The following is a 27578-nucleotide window of genomic DNA, read 5'->3' as shown; positions in this document are numbered from 1 at the left end:
CATAATCGCTCATCAGTCATAATTTAACAAAATAAACACCAATCTGCATTCTTAACTTACCTAAATCGTAGTATCGTACAATCGGACTATCAGTTATCATTAATCAGCAGAAAAATATTCATATTCTGTTATCATAGTTGCCACCTACAGGCTAAATAGATAATAAAGAATTGCCGGGTATCAATTTCAGTTGTTGTAGTTATCACGAGGAACTGGCAGCCACGAAAACCATGATTATGTGATCGACGGGGTTGGCTGCACTGCTCCACGCTCAACACCAGTGGGCGCATCGTTCGTCAACAGATCGCTTCTCACATCGGCCACTGTCGGAGTGTTGCAAGTGTTGGAGCTCGTACCCGACCGCAGCAGCGCAGGGCTATTGTTGCGTAGAACGTGGACGTCTCATGTTGTGTGGTTGTGCCCAATCGTTTATGACGTTAACGTTGACTTACTAATAAACTGTCTTTGAACATTGTCAGTGTTAGTAGTGCCGATATTGTTTCTCGTGATACGCTAGTTCGAGTATTTGTAAATAATTGTTCGCGTGTTTGAATATTGCTCACCTACCAGTGAATCTTTTACTATTTCCGGCTTCCAGTTTGTGTTTGTTAAAGTGACGCGTCGGTGTCCATTTTAAAAGACTTTTTTGCCACTAGTGCACTTTGAACATTATCCAATACCTACGAGCACTGGTCATTCATCTATGTTTGCAGGTAAGCTACCGAATTCATTATTTTTACATGACTGCATACGAATTGTATCCCATGGCAACAAATCCTTCAAAATTGCGTCCCGAATATTTTTAGGGGTAATACTGGTTGCTTCCCGATTATTTTTTAAAATCATACTAGGTAGTTGCGTCCGATTTTTTTAGTTCATACCATAATTATAAAGTATATATTAGATTGTGAATTTTGATAAGAATATTACACCGTTGGCTGCCATCTTTATTTACGTTGCCGATCGCTGGTCGTGTGTGGGACTATATACTGTATTATATAAATTTGCCGAATTACGACCTATCTACTATTATTTTATTTAGGTGATCTAGTTGTTCATATTATAATTCCCGATGCTGGAGTGGCGCAGTGGTCACGCAGTTGTTTTATGACTCATACAAGCGTGGTTTTACGGGATCTCCAATTTCCTGCGTTGTTGTCCGATTGCGTCATCCGGTTTCTAACAAGGTCCCACTCCACTGGGATGTGGAGACCACAAATTTATCCTCTTAGAGATGGGGGTAGTAAATAGTGATATATACATAGATAAATAGATCTAATGATTTTCCTACTACCCACTTGTGATACGTATTGACAAAGACCTTAAGGTTGTTTCAATGAACAAATACAGAGGAAAAAAATATATTTAATAATGACCGTTTTTTTAAATTTAATTGGAATTAAATGGGTATTATACATATTCCTTAAATATACATTTTACAATCGAAACACTATCGGTAATATCGATATTGAGTTTAACCTAGACACATTATACTTATTGACTAAGCTTAAAATTATACTAATTGTTATTGTATTACGCCATTACTTAATTGTTTTGGCATTTTACCAGTTGGCAGTTACATATGATTGTTTACTTAACCTAGTTAATAGTTTTAATTGTAATATTCCTTATATATTATGCATGATACAACACTAGCATCAGTTATCAGTGTTATACAGTTATGGATAAAGTACCTAATAACTTATTACTACTATATAACTAGGGCTGGTATTTTAATGCAAGTGCTTTTTTTTTATAAATTTATGAGATAGAAATTTGATTGTTATACATAAATTCGTTTTACGTCATTCTCATTCCATATAAACCAATTTATTTCTTACGTAAATACTTTTTTAAATTTTTTCAATAATTTTAAGATTAGAATTCGTATATTATGTTTAATATGGTATAGTAATGAAAAATTCAATTTAATGTCAATAAAAAATCCGGATAACGCAATACGCACTAAATGATTATATTGCATGGTTTTCTATATGTATAAAAATATTATTTTCGACAATAGTCAGTTTCACTACTGAAGATCTTGCCAAATACAAATGGTAGTGAATTCTTTTTTAAATTTAAATTAATTTTTAAATTTTTTCTATTCAGTTTTACAACTAATTCATGTTTTATGTGCATAATAAACTATATAATTAACTAATGATTACACAATATTCATTCAGAGGGTTTGGCACGCTATATCTATACCTACATAATTTTCAAATAATAAAATAAAATAAAATATGGTCTATATAGCACGCTACTGCAACAATAGGCACGTTGGGATAGGCGACGATACCTATACACAGTGCGCAATAAATTATTGTTTAAGTCACGTACAATGTAGATGCGCATTGACATTTTCATAGGATTAATGTCTTTTGATAGAGGGTCTCTAAAAGTCGGTTTATTATACTGAGACACACAATAATCATTTTTTTTTCATCTTCTGAATCGAACAAAACGTCTAAAACGCTAAGAGTAAGGCGTGCAGCACACACCCACATATGTTCACGAGAACTAGGGATAGTAATAATAATAATATTACAATGTATCTTTTACACGCAGACACTTTACCACCGTGTGTGTGTGTGGCCAGCCGTAGGTAAAAATAATGTTTTACAATGATGATAATCAATGAAATGAGATTGGTGATAAACAGAGTTCAAAATCTAATTTATACTTTATATCTGTGGTTTATACAGACCATAGGCATGTGCCGCATGTCTATAATAATAATTACGACTACAGGTAGGTTAAAAATATTGTTTTTGTTTTGATATTATTATTTTATAATTGCATTTGTAATTGGAACTGTATACAAAATATTGTTAATGAACAATAAATAAATATATTGTTCTTGTATCTATTTTGTAATTTTAACTTTAGTAAAAAAATATTATGGTATAGGCAAGATAACTTTATTATGAATTTGAATCTACACATTTGTTTTGATAGAAAATCTGTCATTGTTTGCTTTAAAAAATTGTATTTATTAACTATTGATGTTATACGTATTTTTAAGTAAATTCTACGTTATTTTATACGTGTAGAGTAGAGAACAGTTTAAACACTTTAAACTGTACTACTACATTAATTTTGTTTGTCTATAGAACTTAATGTACGAGGTAATATACAACAAAATAATCAAAGCCTTAGTGTGATAATTTTTATTAAATAGAAAATATTGAAATACTAAAATAATTAATAATAACAACCAATAATTTCACCTTTAAATATTTTAGATATAGACAGGTAATGTGAATGCAATTCAGATGTAGGTACTGGTAAAAAATTCCCGGGACATAATTTATTAGTAGTGTACCTAACCTATACGGGACGCAATTCGTAATCAGCGTTTTATAAATTAAAAATAAATAATAATAGACAATATTTGTCTATAATTTATAGTATTATCTGCTACTGTAGATTAATAGTAAAATTGTTAAGCTATTTAAAAATAATTGTAAAAAAATATTTGAATAATATTTTACCAGGCTTATTATTAATTTTTCATGACATTTCATGTTTTTCTTAGCATGTAAAAGTTGGATGAGCTTTTCACCCTCTATAATCGTCTATTCAATTGTGTTTGAATAGTTTTTAGTGTAATTTGGTTTTGCCTTACAATTTCCTTTATTTAAGCCGGGAATGTAATTTTGTCCACAATCCTTTGGATATGTTAAATCAGTCGTCTTTAACCTTTTTGTATTCGTGATCCACTTTTTCATGCCTACATTCTTATCGACCTACATGAGATTTGTAAAAAAGCCAAAATTGCTTAATGCTTTGTACTACTACTATTAAAACTGAATAAATAACAATTAAATTTTAGTACCTATCTATAGATAAAATGGGGATTTATTGATACCGCCGAAATTACCTGCTTAGGAAAAAGGTTTATATAGATTCCACCGGCTACTGTTTATAAAATCTACATATTGATTCCGCCGTCTACTGTTTATAATATCTACACATTGATTCCGCCGGACGCATATTACCATTCTGCACACGAAATACAACCCATATGAAAATACAGCTTTCTCATTGGTTCTACATTTGGTGGGATAAAATATTTAAAATATTTATTATTATTATCATTATTTTTTTGATTCTAATTTAATCTAATTTATTACTATGTATGTATATTGTATCTAATTAGTATGTATGCTATTTTTTTTTTGTCGAATAAATTATTATTGTTATCATTAGATAATTGAGAAAAATAAGAATATAATATAATCTCAGGAATCTTTTAGTTTTTTTTTATACTTTAATTTAAAACGAATTCTGAGATCATTGAAATTGTAATGCTTATAACTCGCATTAAAATAAAAATTTAAAAATATGACATCAATTACATTATAATCTTACTTTTAAATAGAATAACATTATGTATAACAGAGTTTAGTGAATTATTAAAACCATACAATTTGCAGGTATTTTATGTATTTGTAAGATGGAGATGACAAATAATAATGACTAATGACATATTTTTCAACATTTGTATAAAAAATAACACTATATCAAGTAATGAATTGGATAGTTATTATTTAAATTAATATATTAAAAATTGATCAATGATCAATTATATTAATGTAATCTAGACAAAAGATATTTAAATATTTTAAATATTTAATTCATAATCATGCAATAGAAATATTTATTATTTATTAATATTATTTTTGTTGGAGGCTGGCTTTATAATATAATATATAAGTATATTAGAATTAATCTATTGTTAATCTTAATTTGTATTGTTTAGTAACTGTCAAGTTACCTATCATAGTTGTATACTAGTGGCTTTAAAATAAAATAAAAATAGATTTTTATGCATCATGTAATAGAAATATTAATTTTAATACCCCCTAATTGATAAATTAATGCGAAAACAATGTCATCATGTCCAACCCATTTTAAAGATTTTGTTGATAAATTAAAATCATGTTGTATAAGAACAATAACACCATGTTACCATGATATTACAACATTTAAAAATAAAAGTTATACATATTATGTATATTGCCTACAAAGAATAATATAAAAAAATTAATTGTAAGTTATATAATAATCAAATCAATAATACTTAATTAGATGTTGGTGAGATTATTATGTAGGTAGCAAACAAATTTTAATTCATATTAGTCATATGACTATTATTTAATTGAGCCCATTGTTTACAATACTTGATAAATCATTTAAATTTGACCGTATTGTTGTAATATCATCATTAATTACAGTTATAACATTTTTAAATGATGAAGGAAGATTTTCAAGAATTAATTTAAGAATCATCTTTTAAATTCAAGAAATATACAATAAAAATAAAAATAATGAACTTGAACTAACAGACTTAACACTTAAATAATCTATGTGTGATAAAATATTTTTTTTCTAATCATTATATAATTATATAATAAAATACAGCATAATTTAAAATTAATATTTCTATTACATGATGCATAAAAATCTATTTTTATTTTATTTTAAAGCCACTAGTATACAACTATGATAGGTAACTTGACAGTTACAAAACAATACAAATTAAGATTAACAATAGATTAATTCTAATATACTAATATATTATATTATAAAGCCAGCCTCCAACAAAAATAATATTAATAAATAATAAATATTTCTATTGCATGATTATGAATTAAATATTTAAAATATTTAAATATCTTTTGTCTAGATTACATTAATATAATTGATCATTGATCATTTTTTAATATATTAATTTAAATAATAACTATCCAATTCATTACTTGATATAGTGTTATTTTTTATACAAATGTTGAAAAATATGTCATTAGTCATTATTATTTGTCATCTCCATCTTATAAATACATAAAATACCTGCAAATTGTATGGTCTTAATAATTCACTAAACTCTGTTATACATAATGTTATTCTATTTAAAAGTAAGATTATAATGTAATTGATGTCATATTTTTAAATTTTTATTTTAATGCGAGTTATAAGCATTACAATTTCAATGATCTCAGAATTCGTTTTAAATTAAAGTATAAAAAAAAACTAAAAGATTCCTGAGATTATATTATATTCTTATTTTTCTCAATTATCTAATGATAACAATAATAATTTATTCGACAAAAAAAAAATAGCATACATACTAGTTAGATACAATATACATACATAGTAATAAATTACATTAAATTAGAATAAAAAAAATAATGATATTAATAATTAATATTTTAAATATTTTATCCCGCCAAATGTAGACCCAATGAGAAAGCTGTATTTTCATATTGGTTTTATTTCGTGTGCAGAATGGTAATATGCCCGCCGGACACTGTTCACCCCCCCCCCTCCCCAGCAATTGTATGTCTATTTTAAAATGTATAAATGTAACTACTTTTGATCAAATTTTCTCATATTTTCATAAAATTTGGTCATATGTCTAAATATTGCATAAAATGATAATAATTGTATGTAATATAAAATAAAAATTGTATAAATGTAACTACTTTTGATCATATTTGATCACATGTCTAAATTTTTTAAAATGATAGTAATTATATAATTCAAAATTAAATTTTATAAATGTAACTATTTTTGATCATATTTGATCACATGTCTAAATTATCGGTAATTTTTTTTTTTTTTTTTTTGGGGGGGGGGTCAAAATTCGAAAATTCCCAATAGTTTCATTAAGCGACATAAAAATAAAGGAAACACAGACATATTTAGACGAAAACCAGAAGCAAAGCAACCAGATATAATTTTTTTAGAGTAACTCTTAAAAAAATAACCGAAGATGCATTATATGTTACAGAATGTTAGATGTTAATATTAGTATCCTCTTTGAATCATAACATTTTCAAAACATTTTTAATATTTTCGAACTATTTCGGAGCATAGCAAACTGTTGATTTTTATTTGTTTTTAGATTCTGTGCATAGCGATGAATGTATCGACTTTACGATGTTTTTTTATTTATTTATTTACTTATAAATGTATAGTTATAATTTTTATTTATTTTTTGTGTGTATGTACACAAGTTTTCGAGATAATGCTTCGATTTTCAACTTCAGTAGCTTTCCTGGTTGGAAAGTGAATCTTGTTGGTGTACTGGGGAGGTAAAATTTATAAATCCCAGCAGTTTTAAAAAGCGCCAGAAAAAAAAAAAAAAATGATTAAGGAAAACAGGAATTTTTAGGGAAAATCGATTTTGGATATTGGTGAAACTCTAAAACATTAGATACATGAAATTTTCACTGAATGTTTACATTAGTATTTTTTATATTATGTCACCTATAGTATATGAGTGTTTTAGATTAATTAATTCTTTGTTTGAAATTTCAATAGGTATTAAATATATACTAACTTTATAAATGTATTTGTATCCAATATTTATGCCTGCAATTTATTTAATTAAACCCAATTATAAATATAATGGGTATCAACAAAAAAATTTTTTACTTTAGCCATCGTTTTGGAAAACCTGTAGGTAATTCATTGAAATAATTTATTTGTTTTGTTTTATTTTATACTTGATTGAAGTGAACCCTTAAAAAAAAAAAATATTAATCAGAAAGTCAAATTCATTTATTAGCGTTTGATGTACAATTTTTTCTGCTCAATAATGTGATGAATTTGTAAAATGTTATTTTTTTGTCATTAAAGAATGAATAACTCTAGTAACTTGAAATTTCTACCAAATATTTATTTTATCTTTTTCTATACATGGTAAAATGTATAATATATATCTACTTGTTTTGAACTATTTATATTTTATAGAAATTTAGCATTTAAAATTTCATTAGTTTATTCCATAAATTTCAATAAAATTGTATTCGTTGTGTCAAAATACTCAAAATACTTGAAAATGTAATATCTGGGTCCTCATAGGAAGTTACAATAGATTAATAGCAGTTAAGAAATATTTAAGATCCTTAACATATTTTTTTTATAGATATTTAAGTTTAAGTTTTTACAAAATTAATCAAAATCTAAAAAATATTACAATTATTTTGTAAACCTAACCTAACCTATTCTCATATATAGTTCGTAATTCCACCAAAAAATCTTAATAATATATAAATATAGTTTTTTTTCACAGACATTTTAATTTCAAATTTGGACGATATTAAACCAAGAATAGCAAGTATTATGTTGTTCTTTAAAAGTATAATTCATGGGTACTTAAAACTTTTAAAGTATATGATTATATTTTAATATTTTATACACACAACGAAACTTTTAAAACTCTTATTTTCATATTATGGATATTCAATTTATTTTTAAATATTTAGTAACACATTTACGGATTACAACATTAAATAAAATAGGTCCCCGAGCGAATAGTGGCATACTCAGTTAAGATATTTCCAGCATCCTAAAACTGCATAACAATTTGGCATTTATTTTTGTTACATGGTAAAATAGGGAAGTGGTATCACCTTATGGCTTATCTTCTCCACATTTTGTGTACCTACCATCAATAAGTGACATATTATGCAATCATACTCTATCTATACATTACAAGAACCTAGGTATTTAATGAAGAGAATTTACACATTATACTGGACATTTATTTACAGAACAGCTGTGAATTTTTTGTGTTTTTTATTCGTTTATGATTTCAAATTTCATTAATTACTTATTTACCTATATGGTTTATGCATAATTTTTGTATTTTCTATAATGATTATGTTATAGATCTTATAGCTACAATATACTTAATATAAAACTATTAACAATGTAATAATAGATAATAGGTACATTAAATGTTAAGTAACTAGTATATAACATTTACTTATACTCAACTGTTGAACTATATATATATATATGTATAATTTTTGTTTTCAGAATGTCAATTTATTCTCAATGTAACATGCTGATAATATTATAAACGGGTAAGTTACAATTTGTAAGAATTTAATTTTATAGTATGTTCAATTAATGACTGAATTTATGCATAGAAAAATAATAAACCAAAATATGCAAAATAATATACATCAACAAAAATTGTTGAATAAAATATAAATTATGAAAATACTAGTTAAGTTTGTATTTTTAAATGTACAATTAAAGTAGGACTTATTATAGCAACTTATTAGCATTTATTATGTACAATAGGTCATCAATTATCTTCACTATAAATAATCCAATTAAATAATTTTTATGAAATAAATGAAAAACTTTTTATTTATTAATTTGTAAGTACCTACAGAAAATACTCAATATGTGAAATTTATTTTGGTGCTGATTAAAATAGTGTTTAGTATATTCCTCAAGCATATATATAATTTTTAGTTGTGGCTTCAATATCTGAGGTTATTAATCTACTTCAAAATTAAATACAAATTATAAATAAAACTTAAAAAATAATTCATTACCTATTTAATATTTTTGGACTATGTTTAGATTGGAGAAAAATCAAAATATTGTATGTTATAGTGAGGCTGGATAAAGATTTACATACTTTGATGTAATTTTGACATTTATTTATTATGTATTTAATTGTAAAATGTTCATAATGTCATGTTTCAAAATATGTTGAGGGTCAGTTCTTTGGTGATGAGGTAGAGTGAATGAAGTGTGTGTTTTTTTAATGGTATCTTTTATTTCAAATATTATATTGTTATAGATTTTAAATTATTTATATTTGTTTATTTATGATTTAATTCATTCATTTAAAAAAAATTTTATTTTTAATACAGATAAAAAGTAATTTTTTATCGTTGTTATTTGTTTGTATTTATATTCTTCTGAAGGATTACATAATTGATGATTACTGAAGGTACTTATAAATATTTTATATGATTAAATACAGGCTATAACTTATACAAATTTACCATATTCTTTATTTATTTGTTGCATCTTAAATGAAAGTTATGAAGATGCTATGTAATATTTTAATTTTAAATCTTAGGTAAGTTATGAATATAATATATTATAAACGGTGATGTTTTATTCTAGGTTTGAAATATTATTATAAATACAGAAATGGGATCTAAATTTAATAGCAAAATGAAGAATAACATTGCTAATCATGGAGAACATTCCACAAGGTATGATACAAAAACAGTTATACAAACAAAAAATAAACATATATTCAAAAAATTGTCTGTACGTTTGGATCCTCCAATCATTATGAGTAGATTGAAAAAGTATGCTAGAAAACTCCCAGAGACTATAGAGGAGCCTACCTTTGGACTGTATAAAAGATACCCTAAACGGAGAAAAATAGAGCGTAATCAAGAGGAGCTTATCAAGAGTAAATACATAGGTCCATTTGATTTGGATTATCTTACTGGAAATTCCATTAATATCTCCCGTAAACTTAAGTTTACCAAACCAGTTAACCAAACACTATTTTCAAAATTGAAGCCAGATATTGTTTTAGATTTTATTAAACAGTCATCCGTAAATAAAATCACAAAGCTATTGGATTTAATGTATACTGAATCTATTAAAAATTATATGCTCTTCAACGATTTAACTAGACGTGAACAAAGTAAACGAATTTTTATTGAATTTGAAAAATATTTATTTGAATTATGTTACAAAAAATTCTGTGAATTATGGCTACAAAAAACACCTAAAGTTTCATTATTATCCTCGAAACAGTTCAGACGATTCATACAAACACTACTTAAACATATAAGATGCAAAACAACTATATGTAATATGAATTTAAAAAAATTAATACTAAACAATAGAGGTTTAACAGGGTTTCGTAAGAAACCACTCTTAATACTATGTATTAATATAATTTGTAGCTTCTTCAACACTATATCGAGGAAATGTTCTAGAATGATTCGCATGCGATATAAAAAAAAGGCGAATTGCAAAAGTTATATTAATAATGTACATTCTATAAAACTCTACCACAAAGGCACAACAAAAAGAAAAGATTTTTTGGAGATTGTTGATGAATACAAGCAAATAATAAATGCCGATAGACTAAGTTTTAATCAAGTGGCTGACATAAAACATGCTTATGAAGGTATACTTGAACCTGGACAATGCATAGATAAAGCAGATTTAGAAAAATGTGCAAATGAAAATTATGATTTTAACAAATTTCAAGATGGCACTAAAATAAACCACACTGACACTATAATTTCTGAAGATCTCAATATAAGTAATAATGATGACTTTGATTTTGATGATATTGATCATACACCACCGAGTTTATTAAAATTATTGAGAAATATTCCTAATCCCTATATCAATAACTATTTATACTATGATAACATTCTAGGACATTCACTTGCAAAAGTAGGTTTATCTCCTAATCATTTTGTTCCCAACAGTAATAGTAATAACATGGCAACTACTGAAGACAAATTAAGAAAAGGGTTCATTAATTGTTTAGAACAAGATAAAACTGTCATAGTTAATGAAGATATGGACATTTCTGTCGATAATTTTGAGGGTGCAACAAAATATTCAGGAGCAGGAGGTTCTTCCAATCACGGTTTTAACGATGATAAATGTACAGAACATATACCTGAGTTGGTTAAAGAAGTTCAATCTCATAACTCTGTTATTCTCAAAGACAATAAGAATTATGTAGAAACTACTAAAGATAATTCAAAAAATGGATCCATAGAAGCAATAGAGAAAGAAGCTCATGTCAAAAGTACTTCCAGTGAAGACCATAACATCGAAAATGAAACTCCGAAACATTCTTTGACAGTAGTAAAACCGTTCATAAATTGTTTAGTACATAAAAGAACAGCCATAGTTAATCAAGATATCGTCATTTCTACCGGTGATGTACAGAAAACAACTGTTACAAAATATTTATTTCAAAATAAATTATTATCACATCCTAAACAATTAACTAGTTTAGCAAAAAGAATGTTATCAATTATTATTTATTCGGAAATAAATCTGCATAAAATAAATTGGAAAAGGTATCCACGTTCAACGAAAGTATTGTTATATCAAATTATTGTGTACTTTAAAAGTTTTAAAAAGACACTTTGCGATAAGCTGAACTTTGACCGCTTGAGTTTAAGAGAAAACAATATATATAATAGAATTGATATTGAGAAACTATTGAAATCAATTCAAGTTGAAACCTGTGTATTGAAAAAATATTTTACATTTCCCGAGGCAGGAAATTATTTGATTTGGCCTATAGGTAAAATGATTGTTAATAATGTTATTTCACGAAAGAGTCCAATTATGATGATTTTATCTATGTTTGTTAAAGATATCATAACAAAATTCTATGAAAAGGTGAATGAATTTTTACACAAATCTGGTCTGAGAATTGTACTGAACAAAGAATCTCTTTTTCAGAGTTTATCTTATACTCGGATAAAAAAATATGGTCTTAATACAAAGCTACATTTGAAATATGAACCATCATCAGTCGATAATAAAGAAACTAAAGAATTGCAAGTCGAACCAAATATAAATGTTCAAAAGGACCCATTGGACACCAATAATGTTGATATGTTTCTTGTTACTTCCAATACATCCACACCTAATGAATCAAATAATATTCAAATTGATAATTTAGATACTCGATTTTCAAAATTCAAGAGTGATATTATTCTAGAGTTGAGTAATTCAATAAATGAAATTAATGAAATTAGACCTTTGGATTTATACAAACATATTGATTGTTTGGATGAAAATAATCCATTTGATAATGCTTTTATAGATGACATGATAAATGTTGATAATAATAATACTGAAAATTTAAATGAAAAATGTTCATCTGATGATGATATTTTTATGTATGATACTTTCAGTCAAGTAATTCATTGTAAAAAGTATATACTGTATGCAACATTTGAATTAACCTATGATGTTCTAAAAAACCAGGATTTAGAAGCCGTTTTAAACTCAGATGTACTTTGCGAACCCAATAAGGAAGAAACTAGCTATGAAGATTTTACTGTACCTTTAGAAGAAAACATGAGCCTGGAAGAAAACATGAACCTGGAAGAAACCATGAACCTGGAAGAAACCATGAACCTGGAAGAAACCATGCACCTGGAAGAAACCATGAACCTGGAACTGGAAGAAAACATGAACCTGGAAGAAACCATGAACCTGGAAGAAACCATGCACCTGGAAGAAACCATGAACCTGGAACTGGAAGAAAACATGAACCTGGAAGAAACCATAAACCTGGAAGAAAACATGACCCTGGAAGAAACCATGAACCTGGAAGAAAACATGAATCTGGAAGAAAACATGAACCTGGAAGAAAACATGAACCTGGAAGAAAACATGAACCTAGAAGAAAACATGAGTCTGGAAGAATTGAGCCTGGAAGAAAATATGAGACTGGAAGAAAACATGAGACTGGAAGAAAACTTAGGCCTGGAAGAAAACATGAGTCTAGAAGAAATCATAAATGAAATTCCTGATGATTTTCAAATCGAAGATCCTATTGTTGATCCATGTGGTTTTTACAATGCTGGTTTTCTAGATGGACCTCCTGAAAATTGAATGTTATCAGACATATATCAAAAACCATTTAAAAAAAAATTATTTATTTAAAGATGAACATGTCAGTTCACTGTTGTTAGTTAGTTGATATTTTTTATTTGTTTATTGTGGAAAGGTTAACTTTACTTTAACTATATTTACAATAATTATTGCTTTAAATGTGAACACTGAACACAATAATAAAATAAACAATCATCTTTTAAACATTTTAATTTTTGTGAATATGAATTTCAAAGTAATATTTTATTGTGTAAAAATGAGTAAATTAAATTATAAGAATCACATTATTTGAGTTAAATATGTTATTGTAATGTGTTTGCGTTTATATTACTTATCTATTATGTTGTGTGCATTGTATATAAAATAATGTTATGTATAGTACAAAAAGATAGCTAGTAAGAAGTATTTATTATTTAAAATGTTTTATTTCAGTAATTTGATTTACAATTTAAATTAAAATTAAAATTAAACTAAAATTGTTATCATTACAAATGTTATATAAAACATAAACAATTTTTTACAATTACATTGTTTGTGAATCTTAGACACACTCTTTTGGTTATTTCTCATAAAATACTGTCAACAATTTATATAACTAAAAAGTTCAAAAAATTTGATGATAATATTATTATGCTAATTAGATATATGATTAAATTAATTTTAATTTTGTTCCATGCAAAATCTTAATATTATTTTTTTTTTTTTAGTATTATAATTTGAAGTTCATTATAAAACAATGTTGGTACTCATTGTACCATTTGTATTGTGGAGAATCTTTGTTAGATAATATTTCTAATAATAAGATTAATGCTTATAGACATTATAAAATGTTTTTTTATTGACAGACTCATCCTATGGTGCTTGTATTGTTAATTTTTGTTATTTGGTTTGTCCAAATAGTACTTTGTTTTTTTATTTTCTCTATGTTTTAATCGAAGATAATTAGAATTTTTTATTGTATCAACTGACATAATATTATGTTTTTTAATACCCTTTGTTGGTTTTACTTTTGAAAAGAATGCCATGGGAACTACTATGTACCATCCAGACCCAGAAATGTATAAATTATCCAAATTTAAATGTATAATTTTTTTCCTATTATAGATTATAAGTGAATCTTGAAATGAATAATGATGCATAATTTATTAATAATTTTGTTTTTGTTATGATCCGTATTATATCAATTTAAACAATTTTCTTATGAAATGTACTTACGATATTGAAGTACCTTAATATTAAATGATATTGTTTGATATCAGCACACTTGTTGTATTTTTTTTTTTTTGCAAGGTGTGATATTTAATTAAATAATGATTATTACATTCAGATTTTACATTTATTTTTGTAATCTGATTCAGTGACCATGTTTTCCAAAACAATTAAGTTTTAATACATATTATCAGATGTTATATTTGTGTTTTTTGTATTGTATATATTAAGACTGATAAAATAATGTATATAATATTGTACTTTTGTTTGCTGAGTTTGATTTGATGTGAGGTGGTGTCTGTATAAATCAGATTCATATAATGCTTACTTGGCTGATTGTTGCTCAAAGCATACCACCATCAAATTGAGTTCCTTGAATTTATTATTTTATATAATTTTGTAAATACTTTATGAATTGTATTACATTACATTATACCTATCTAAATTTAATAAATAATTAGAAAAAAGGTATCTTTTCTTAACTATGTGTAATCCTAATTGATTTTACTTTTATGGTATCATAATTATGTAATTGAGTTACTATATTATTATTGTCTAAACATCATATATTATTCCATAATAATTCTGTCTAATTACATTTTGATTTAATATACGTATTTGAAATACTGATTTCTGATTGAGTTATAATTGTTTTTAATAAAACAATAGAATATTAGTACCTACCTCTTAAATATCTCTCGTTTCCATGTGGTGCCACTCAGAGTATTTGCTAGTTACCAAAAACATAATACATTTGTTAATATATATTTAAATATTATATTTAGGCATATAAACCCACTGTAGTGTACCTTAAATTTTTTTTTTTTAAACTAAGAATTTTCAAATAGCACTATCTTCATGGTTGAGCTAATTGCTAAAAACTAATTTAACTAACAATAAAATATTAATAGTAAAAAATAAAACATTTTATAGTCGGTATAATTAAGTCTCCATACATATACATGTACATGTCATATGTATATTTCATACGAAGCAGCTTCCATCAGTCTTTCATTATAGACCATAGATATCCATTATATCAGTATAAAATGATTGTTTATGAAGTCACACAATGTGTACTATGATGTTTTGATTAGGGTTGACCGATTGTAGGTAGGTAATATTTATTTAATTACTTACTTACACAATAATAAAAACATATTTACACATATTATGCACATATATAAATGTACATATTCGTACAAGCTAAAACAGTGATAAAAAACCAGGTTGATTCAACATGATTCAAAATATTGCAAACATTTTCAAAAAAATTTGAAATACATGAATAATATCTTGTACTAGATACACAGATTAAGCGCACTATATGGTTTCTCTCTTTGACCCGAAATAGCAAATTTACATTTAATAGAACTAAGTCTGTGTTATTAGTTTATTACTAAAGAGTAAATTCACCAGCTATGAAATTTTAAGTTGAGAATCTTACTTGTGTCTCTACATTGGCTATTTTATGTAAGTTATAACTGTGTAAATTATTACAATTTAAAAAAGCTTTTAAATTGTGAAAAAATTAAAATATTGTAGTCGTCGTAGGAATACAGGTAATATTCCTAAGTTAAAGTTTGATAATTGGTGAATTCAATTTGTGACAATAAACATATTCAGGTTTTGAGGTTTTAAAGAATTAACTGAGATTATAACATAGGCGTGCGCAGACTTTGACCGCAGGGGGGCCCCTTAAAAAGGTCCGAACTAAAGATTCTTGTGTGATGATAATTGATTAATTAATAAAATAATAACTTAATCACATTTATATTTTATTTATACTATTAGATTAAAACTGGCTTCACTTTTTTTTTGTAAAATCTAAAAATTTCGCTGTCTAGTATAATATACATATCTATGCATTTATTAAAGAAAAAGCCAGAGGCCGCAGAGGGGGCCGCGGCCCACCCGGCCCCTCCTGTGCGCACGCCTATGGATTATAATATTATCTTAGTCTGTGTTTCAAAAAGTGTTTTTAATTTTGATAAAACAAAAAAAATCATGTAAAACTCCTTGCTACAGTAAGTGCACTATAATATACTGCCTTTCATCAAAATCCAGACCATAATCCTTATGTTGTTGCTGTAGGAATGAATCAGTAGCCTATCTATTCTTAAATTATCAATGGTGGATAGTGCACATATTACATAATATTATATAATCTGTGCTTCTACCACAGAGTATAGATTGGTATACCAAGGTATAAATTATTATACAAACAACATGGGATGATTGTAAAGGTCCAGATTTGGTTCAAGTCTGTACAACTTGTTACTTAATTAGGTACCCATAATGTTTTCGAGTATTGTCATTCAATTATTAATATCTATGCCATGGTTATATGAACAGTTTAACCATAATAAATTCTAAACGCTACATTATAACAATTGTCCACCAAAATATCTGACCATAATAAGTACCGATCATGCCTTGTTGTTGTTATTCATATCATAAGGTTTAGGCCGAAAATTTCTTTGAACAGAACAAAATCTGAGTTTAACATACATCTGAATGATTCAACACGTTCTATTTCACTTTGGTGATTGGACAAAATGTGAACTTTGGCGATTTTTCTCTACAAATAATGATACCACACAACCAGCTGCAACTCAAAGCTACAGAAAGGTAAGCACAGATACGATTATTATTTATTTATAAATGAACATAATTAATAGTCGCTTTCTAAATTTTGGCTCTAATTAAAGTGAACTAATGAAAAATAGATAGTTTGAAACTTTTTATAAGCAATACAAGGTTTTATAGATTCACTGAATTATATAAATTATAATTAGGTAAGAAATTAAAAAAAAAATTTTTTTTTTTATTTCCGAGTGGTTATTGAATACGCATTCACAATTAAAGTCAATAATAAATTAAAATATAGTTAACTGTTCAGATTACACTAAATTTGTACCTACTCATTAAATTAGATTGTAATTTTTAAATAAATTTGTCAGGTATTAATTAAATGTATAGACTTATAATGAAATTATTATGCTACCTATATTAGTTATTTTACCTCTTGTAAGCTTTTTTAACTCGTGGTGATAATGTGATACTGAAGAAATGCATTTTTTGTTAGGTAATTTAAACATAATATGTGAAGGCTTTATTTTTTATGAAATTATATTTTCAATATATATTAAACATACCTATATACTTTTATATACTTATAATAAAAAAGTTAATAAGTACCTACTACCTACCTATTCCAAAGTCAAAATTTAGATAACTTTAGGTTATTTTACAGCTGGGAATGAATTGAATACTATACATAAACTAAATGTACATTAAATAAACTAAAGTTGGTACCTATTTTAATATTTTATTTTGCACAAATATTAGACCCAATTTTGTATTATTTACATTTACAGGTAAAGAATTTTATTGAATGCATTTTTTTAATAAAATTTATAATATTAAATATTTTTAATTTAGACTATTTTGATAAAGGTTTTTATAGAAATAAAAATAAAAACAGTGACAAATTTAATTGCATTTAAAATCAATTGATTTTTTGAATGTTGAATGTTATATTATATTGCATAAAATATACATAATTTAGTGACGAATACATTAATGAAAATCTAATGAATAAAACAGTTTTGTTCTGATTTACAAATTAAATACATAATAGGTACTACCATAAATCATTAAATGATCATAATATTAAATTCAAAAGTAAGTGTATAACAAAGTACTATAGTCTAAAACAGGGGTCGGCAAGTAATTTTTAATGGAGTCCGGGTGATTAAAATATTAAATAAATGAGGTCTAATAAAAGCAATTTTTAGCAAATCTTTATATTTTTATAATAATTATATGAAGACAAAAAATTTTAAGAGCCATGTTAACAGTCTAGTTTTCTGGCTTCCTCTGGCCACTTAGGACCGCTATCCGCCAATTGCCGACCGTTAATCTAAAAATTATAGCAAGAAATAATATTAGCTTTGTATATTATATTATACTCTATAGTCTTTACTATAATATGCACAATATACGACAGTTAATATGTATCAGTTACACTATTTCAATAGAATGTTAACTTTCGTATACCTAGTACCTATACACATCACACATGTCGCCACTTAAAGTTCCATTAAGGTCTAGAAATCATTTTGAAAAATTTTGAATATCAATAAAAATTGTTGAAAACAATAATTTATACCAATATAACCGATATTTAGTAACTTTTATAATAGGTATACAAATTGATTTAAAATTAAATAATTGTCGGTACTCGTTCAATATGCTATCTACCACACGTTTGATGGTTTAGTATGCTATCGCCTATCTACCGTCATTTTATGTTGGTGAAGTATGATATCAACACATATTTAAGTGTAAATTATCTCACCTTTATTTAATGCAGAATTTCTTCTTTGTCATTTTTTTACACTGTGTAGTCATGTATACGTATTTGAGTATTTCTGATCACTCCGAGAAATGATTCGAACAGGTCTTCGGTTGGTTTTTGTATATCGATTATAAACTATTTTCAAAATATTACACTCCGAATCACGTTTTCGACTATTTTTATAACTTTTTTTAACTCACCACCACAAATTGTTTGGCTTTTAATTTTTATACATGTTTGGTCGATTGGTAGGTAATAAACCGCTTATGCTTAAAAAAATTTCGCACATCTCTTCATTTAGTGTCGATATAAATAACTCATAGTCGACAAACTTATAACAATAATTATTAAATAATAATAAATAAATCACAGTAAAACCACGTATATAATCGACATGACACACAAACATACATTAAACAGGTTTATCATAATATTCTAAATATATCTGTAATAGATATTTGGGTGTACATAGTTTAATATTATATATTATATTTTATATACCTATTAGAAATACAACGAAAATGATTATACCAGTACTCAATTTTTATTTATTTGGTCATCGTTATATCGCCGTTATGTTTTAACACTATCATTTTTCTGATGACCATCACCGAGAAGAGATTAGAGAACCTCAAAACTCATAAGCAAAACAGTTATTACGTTAAAGAATAATATTATTAAATTAAAACAAAATAACTAAAATAGTTTTTCTTTGTATATACATGACTGATTTAAATATATTCTTCTGTAGTTTGTACAAATAAGTGCATTATTTAAATACAAATTTAATACATTTTTTGTTGCTTATTTTCCTAAATATAGTATTGATTAATTCCGCTAAAACGAAAAAGGTATGATTTCCGTTACTGCCAAAATGTATTTTTATGAAAAGATGTTTTTGCCAATTATTAGGGAATTATGTACAAATTTCAAATGTTTTTATCATTATAAATTATAACACATGCAAGAAGATAATAATAATGTCATAGTTGAATAAAGGTACAATTCATTTAAAGTTTTTAAATATTATACAATTGCACATCACATTACCACATATCTATTATATTTAAATTTTTCGATATTTCAAATTAAAATACAAGTAATAATTAAATCAGGGACGGATTGGAATTTTGGACCAGCCCGGGAAAATAACTTTTTAGCGGCCCCATGTTTAGATGGTTAACTAATATGTATATTTATAATTATATCAATTCAATACTACTTATTACAATATTATGAATAATCTAAATTTAAAATAAAAACATTTTTATTGTTTAGACTACAGTTCCATGCCGACTTGCATTGTTAAAATTCGTCGTCGTTACCCGCCGACAGGCGACAAAACGAAGACGGAATATCAGATTATTTGTAGATTTACTGTTCACGGAGATTGTTTTATTTTTGATTAGAATTATTGCTATAACTTTAAATTATTATTCAGTTTTTGTTAAATTTATCCTGTTATACAATATAATAATATTATGCGTCATAGACTTTGGTAATATTTATTATTCATATTTTGGTTATTGACTTATTGCTTTCTAGTTTGCAATAATTGATATGTATAAAATTTAAAATCGTATTTATGAAAATCTATAAATTTTAAAATTTAATTTGCGACAGGTTACAGCCGTAGTTTGGTAACGCATGCAGCGGCCCCGTCAACTAGTTAGCACGCGGCCCATCGGGAATTTCCCGATGGCCCAATCCGTCCCTGAATTAAATTGTCTTAAAATATAAATTATAATATATAAGTATAGGTCATATTAAATAATTGGTTTTCAAACTTTTTTCGCTGAAAACATCTTTTGACGGAAACGTGAATCGTACCTTTTTCGTTTTTGCGGAAGTGGGTAATTTCCGTCTGGCTGATATCTTTTTTATGTTATTAAGATGCATTGATAAATGAGTGCTATTTTTATTTTTATTTTTTTTACACTGATCAATTTATTTTTCGGGCAATGAGAAATTATGAAATATCTGTTTATTGGAGAATAAACAAAAGTAGTAGGATGCCAGGCATTCGTTGGTGATCAATTAGTATTATTCAAACAAATTGCATGAGACAGCAAAGATGCGATATAATTGCAAGATCTAACTGCAATGACTTCCGTCGCAGCCACACACCGATGGTTTTTTAAGAATATTCCGTGACAATTGATTTTTATGTAATTACGTAGTGTGACAATATTTTTTTTTCATCTAGGTCGGATATGTGCCTACTCCACGCGACAAATGGTTCTAAAACGAACAAACGTATTTAATAATTCTGACATTTACGTTCAGGCGGTGGGTCATTGTACGACCTGCCACGCTAGGAAACTGCTTCAGATGTTTAAATAATGTATGAAAACTATTTTTGTACTATATTATATTTTCTAAAACAGATATTAATCTGATTCATTTTATTAGTTACATGGATATAGGTATAATATATTATATTACATCCCTAGTCTCATTGGAGATTGCAGCATCAAATTATTACATTTATTAAAAGTTCTATTAAATCAGTAAGACAGTTGGAATGCAATTCAAAAAAATCTAAAAATTGTAATTACCTAAAATAAATGTTCATCAATAATTATATTAATATTCAATGGTATACAAAATTATGCTATAAAATATTATAACTTTTAATGTTTTCAAAATTACAATAATTAAATGAAATAATTATGATTTTTCTGGTTAAGTGTGAACCGCCATAATATATAATATTTTATTATTACATAGTGTAATATAATTAGCTGTATCGCATGTTAAAATGTCCTCCGCAAATAAATATAACAATTTATATTGTTATGACATAGGTATTACAACAACTAAGAACAATGAAATCACGAATGCATCGAATCACATCATGCGTGCGATTTCTAAATAATTTTAAGCGAAAATACTTGTGAAAGAGAAATCGTATCCACTAACGTTTAACGAATAGCCAAATTTTCAGCTGAGCTTGAAGATAAAATAATATAACTATAATATCCCTACACAAATTGGGTCGCGCTATATTTTCTCCTCTCTTCATAACCTTCCAAAAACACACAGCCTTCTCTTTTATAACTATCTATATAACTTAAATTATGATCATTGCCTAAAAAAAATATTCGTCTAAAAATCTTTGTAAAAGAACATTCAAATACATTTTTAGCAGTTACTCATTATCAGTAATTTTTAATAATGCATTTTTTAATCATAACAACATACACACTAAAACTAATATTTTTAACCATACCAATATTACATAATATTCTTTTATTAATATTGTCGTAGAATAATAATTCAAGTACAAATAAAAAATATTTAAGGTAGAATTCACGTAAAAAAGTAAATATGAGCGTCAATTTACCACAATTTCGGTGTACATTAAGAAAAAAAAATTACCTGTTTGATACTTAACCTGTTATTTCCAACATGGGCTATCGAACGATTGAGAACATTATACCTTTTTGGCCGAACGATTGAGAACACTTAAAAATAACAAAGAACTTACCGCTGACCCCAACAAAACCCAAAAAAAGGATACGATTAGGGAATTTACGTGCAACGTTGCCATATCATTTATTATTTATCATTTAACAAATATTCTTGAAGAAAATCATATTATGTAATATAAATATTTTTATAAATGAAAAAAATGTAGAATTATAAGGATATGTATTATATATATAAAAAAAAGTAAAACATGTAGAATATTATAAAAATATGTATAAAAAATGTAATAAATATGTAATGAGTTTATATGACAAATTAGTTACCTATGAATTAGTTAAAGCGGGATAGTATAAATAGTATAATCCAACATACTCTAGATATTTTAATAAATTATTATAACTTTTATTTGCTACATACCACATATTATATTCATTATGAATATTAATTGATTTTTCCTTTTGTTACCCTATTCTATCGTTGCTATTTTTAACCGTGACTATAATACGAATACTTCGTTGACGTTTGCATATTGCATGTGCGATGACTAAAACGCTTATTGTCATTCTCTCGTATATCTGGTATAAAAGTTACAAATAACATACGGTTAATTCGATAAACGTCCGATGAATATCAATAATCAACTGTATTAATCGTTCAGTCAAAAAGGTATAACGTTCTTAATCGTTCGATAGCCAATTATCGTGCTCAAATTATTGTTCGATTAAATTTGGCTAGGTACGTTGAAAAAAAAAAATATCGAGCGTTCTCAATCGTGTTACCAAAAATAACGTTCTCAATCGTATTTCAACGCCAACATGTCCTTTATAAAAGTGGTTAATTTTATTACCTAGTATTGACCTACATATTGAAATACGTTTAAGCAGGTTATAGCCAGTAGGCAAGTAGGTACCTAATATTTTGTAATTGTATTTTTTGTGATTTCAAAAAATTCCCATAGCTTAGTTTAAAAAAAAACATAAATTATTAAAACGTTATTATTTGTTCTATACTCATTACCTAATAAGCATAATGTACACATAATATAATATTGTATTCAATTTTATTTATAATTTATAAATTGAAAAAATCCGTAGAAGTCGGTTCCTTTGCTGTGTATAGTAGGTTTCAGGTGTATCTTGTCATTAAGAACTTAACTCTAATGAATTTCAAATAAGACTGAATGCATCTTTCCTGATGTTTTATTTTTAAAACGCTTATAAATAATTTAATAGGTATCTTGGGTATTATACTTGATATCAGCAATGTAATAAAGAAAACATCATATTCTCAATAAATCGTTATATAGGTACTATACATATTTTATATTAGATACTTACTTAATCGATATTTATTTATATTTTATATTGATAATATTTCTGGATTAGGTTCTTTTAAAATATTACATTTATTCGACATATTTAAAAAATTGAATTATATATTTTTATTTAAAATATTGACAGCAAGTCATCTTGTCCTATATATAATTTATTAATATTAGTATTAAGATGATAAACACCTGTAATATGTGTTGTTTCCGTCTTATTAATATTAAATATAGTCATAACTAGGTATTTTGCTCGGAAGGAACCAAGAAGGCCACAGTAATAAATGAGAAATTAAATTTTCACCATATAAAAAAATTAATTTGGCTGTAGGTAATGCTGTGAAATATCTTTTTTATTTTTTATTTTTATAATAATGGATTTTGAAAAACACAAGAACTTTTTTTGCATAAGTAATATTTTATAAAAAATAAAAACCGATATTTCACTGATGATTTTCTCAACTATATTGTATATCAATTTGAAATTTTAACTGCCACTACTACACCTTAAATGGACAATGGTTCTATCCCACGCAAAATATATTTTGGAATGTTGTACATTTGGTAGACGGAGACAACGCATTCAAGTGTATCGTCCTCTTAAAAAATTCGACAAAGTGAATTTAATATTTAAACAATTTTTTTCTTCTAAACTTATTTCGTAATACTACATAATAATATTTTTTATTACAAAAAAAAAATTTATATATAAATAAAAATATATTGAAAATCCTATATAATATCTAATATCCTATACCCACTAATTAATTATGAATTTAGTAATTGACTATCCCAAGTTGTACTATGCAGTGCTTATAAAATAATAATTATTGATGATCCGTATGATCTTTTCTTTAGTGATGAAAATCTAATCTAGGGTTATAGGTAGTGTGATCTTCGTGTTTATGAATTCTGTGATCAATAAATCCATGTTCATGGGCAATGTGATCTTCCTCCATATGGTCTGGGCAATCCCAATCTTCATGCTTGTGGCCTTTATGGTCACCTCTTTCATGGCTCATATGAGTTTTATGATCTTCGTCATTTTTCTTTTCGTGATGAATGTGAGCACTCATGCATTGTTGTATTAAAACAAACATCAATAAACATAATGCAATCTAAACAAAATGTATCAATTACAAAAATATATTTTATGATCTTACCATTAAATATTAAATAAATTTTAATAATCAGAATTTGTTTGGTAAAATATCATTTAATTATTAACATAATATAATCAATATGGATTTTTTTTTAGTTTCATTAAAAATTTATTCTATATCGATTTGAGAAATATGACAAAACTTAAATAATCTGTTACCTCATTTACAATAAATTTTAATCAGTAAAATGTAATGTCATCATATTTTATTAATAATACAATTACCTATTAAAACATTTCATAAAATCACTGTTTCATTAAGCTGAGTAAGTGGACAATTTTTTTTTTTAAATTAGTTAAGATAAGTAAAATAGAAAAATTAAAGTTAAATAAACTTGAGTAAATTAAAAGTGACTTTTATTTTCGAAATTCTTTAATTTGCAACTTGCATAAATTAAATTGAAGAAAAATTAATATGACTAGCTTAGAAAATAAGTTTAATTTTATTTTAATTGGGTGAGTTTTTATAATGTACCTAAGCACAACTATCAAATTTGATAACTTACTTATATACCTACTAAAAATAAAAAATAAATTTCTTTTAAAAATAGTTCATTTATGAGAGATTGTCAGAAAAAAAGAGCATCCATTGATAGAATCCTATTAATAGGAAGTATTAATTATTTATAGCTACATTTTTTAAGAGATAACCGACCATGGCATCAACGTTTCTTTAAATATTTAACTGAGCTGTTTGGTATTTTTATTGTTTGAAGACAGTGAATAATGTGTTTGAATGAGATTGTAATTTTCTACAGAAATTTAAATTAAAATCTATTTATATATGTTATGTTAATTTCTATCAAAATCCAGAAATAGTAAATTCAGCACTTCAACAGTCAACTATATTATTGTACATATGTAATTACATACTAACCTATATCTAACATAAAAGTATGATTTAAATTATTTTTATCTCCTAATATAAATTTATGGAGTTAATATGAGGGGAAATTTAACTTAACGTGACAATACAATATTAATAAACTGATGAATGATAAGCAAGTCTGGGTAAGTTAATGATAATTTTTAATTCAATTAAATTATGTTGATAGAAAACAATTTAAAAAGTTTAAAATTAATAATTGTTCTATTTTAAGTTATAAGTTTTATGGAAACTTACAAATAACTTATAGGTACATTTTAGTATTTTTTTAAATTAATATGAAATAGTATGTATTATTATATTATCATTAATATTAATTATTACTATAATTATAAATGTCTGTGATATGGTATAGTACCTATGTACTCGTATGTATTTACTATTTAATTAAGTTATTTTTATTGACAAATCCTGGTTTAAGCTTCAAGAATTAAATTTGATAAAATATATTATTTAGTTATTTACAGACTTGGAATTGAATGAATCTACCTTGATATTTATTATGTTTATAGGTATCAATTTAAATCAATTAAGAGGACGTAATACCAGCATGTGTTGTCTCCGCCTTACTGGTACGTAATATGGTAAATTTTACGCTCGGCAGATCATGTTTAGCTCCGTTAATTCAAAAACTAGAGTGAATTGACCTCTTATAAAATTTAAAGATAAGAATATTATTTAGACGATCTCATAGGATTTTTACCATATTTTATTTTTGAAGCGAGTTATAATATGTATTTTTAAATTTGTAAATTTTTTATACATCTTAAATAATTAGAAATCTTAAAATTAAAATATAGTAAAAAGCCTATGAGAGTGTCCAAATAATATTCTTACTTTTAAATTTTATACCAGGTCAATTTACTCTAATTTCTAAACTAACGGAGCTAAACGTGATCTGCTAAAAGTAAAATTTGCTATGTTACGCAATTGTAAAACAACACAATATGCAGGTATCGCGTCCTCTTTTAAGTTAAAAATTAATTAAATTAAAATTTAATTTAATCAGGCTTGATGATTAGTAATTAATGACTATAAATCATGGAAAACAATTGTATAACTTAAGTTATAAGTTACTATAAAAGGTTTAAAAATAGGTAGTAAATCATTATGTAACTTATTTAAAAGCAACTTTTATGTACCTATGTTAACATATTAACTCGCCAGCGTCCAATTTTGCTATTTTAAATATTTAAAGTGTTAAAATAATTTTAAAGATTTTACCTACTCATAATATTATGTCATATTATTCTGTACTATATAGGCGTATCTACTGCTACTGTGTTCCTAATGAAGTCAATAAATTAATATACCTAAGAAATAATTCATTCCTATATTCTTAAACAACTGACTATTAAATAAACAAAAAAATGTATTAACAATTATTAGATTTTTGATCTAATAATTTTTCTTAACTGAATGGTAGATAGGTACTTACTGAAAATTTCATGATGTTGAGTATAAATGAACGTGTTTAGCAAAAAAAAGTATTGGAAATAATCAGTATTGTTACAACTCTTTCTAAAAACTGTGAATAAAATGTCAGAATACCTCTATTTAAATACAGTGTTTGAAGTGATAAAAAATTATCTATATTATTATTTTGTTGATAAAAAATGAAAGGTGAACTTTTATATTTTTTGAGATTGGTTTAAATGAACTAATTTATATATATTTTTTCTTTACTTAATCTCATAATATAGGGTGTAACAAAGAGGTCAGACTTATTATTAAAAAAAGAAAATTCACACCA

At 25.8% G+C, this 27578-nt stretch overlaps 2 protein-coding genes across 4 annotated transcripts; one reads left to right on the top strand and one right to left on the bottom strand.

The window, feature by feature from the left end:
• Nucleotides 1-361: 361 nt before the first annotated feature.
• Cap-H2 (Chromosome associated protein H2) lies at nucleotides 362-15208 on the top strand. 3 transcript variants are annotated; one of them, XM_089217463.1, is made up of 3 exons: nucleotides 362-713; nucleotides 8836-8882; nucleotides 9949-15208. In XM_089217463.1, the coding sequence occupies exon 3, from the start codon at nucleotides 9976-9978 to the stop codon at nucleotides 13447-13449; it is 3474 nt and encodes a 1157-aa protein (XP_089073589.1). In that variant the 5' UTR covers nucleotides 362-713; nucleotides 8836-8882; nucleotides 9949-9975; the 3' UTR covers nucleotides 13450-15208. The 3 variants fall into 3 exon arrangements, with proteins under 3 accessions (XP_089073589.1, XP_089073590.1, XP_089073591.1); XM_089217464.1 differs by lacking the exon at nucleotides 362-713 and adding an exon at nucleotides 8106-8165; XM_089217465.1 differs by lacking the exons at nucleotides 362-713; nucleotides 8836-8882 and adding an exon at nucleotides 9694-9769.
• An 8662-nt stretch (nucleotides 15209-23870) lies between these two features.
• Nucleotides 23871-27371, bottom strand: LOC107165037 (uncharacterized). Its single transcript, XM_015513086.2, has 2 exons — nucleotides 27264-27371; nucleotides 23871-24895 (listed from the first exon to the last, which is right to left on the bottom strand). Exons 1-2 carry the CDS (start codon nucleotides 27273-27275, stop codon nucleotides 24632-24634), a joined length of 276 nt encoding a protein of 91 aa, XP_015368572.1. The 5' UTR covers nucleotides 27276-27371; the 3' UTR covers nucleotides 23871-24631.
• Between the last annotated feature and the right edge of the window lie 207 nt (nucleotides 27372-27578).

This window comes from Diuraphis noxia, unplaced genomic scaffold (assembly GCF_037042655.1).
Source record: "Diuraphis noxia isolate RWA-SAM2 unplaced genomic scaffold, SU_Dnox_SAM2 contig0001, whole genome shotgun sequence".
Taxonomy (NCBI): domain Eukaryota; kingdom Metazoa; phylum Arthropoda; class Insecta; order Hemiptera; family Aphididae; genus Diuraphis; species Diuraphis noxia.
The sequence above is the reverse complement of the archived record's forward strand: the minus strand, read 5'-3'. Positions and strand labels throughout refer to the sequence as shown.

Excerpts from the sequence above, each read along its gene's own strand:
- Cap-H2 (XM_089217463.1), top strand. The coding sequence starts at position 9,976 with ATGGGATCTAAATTTAATAGCAAAATGAAGAATAACATTGCTAATCAT.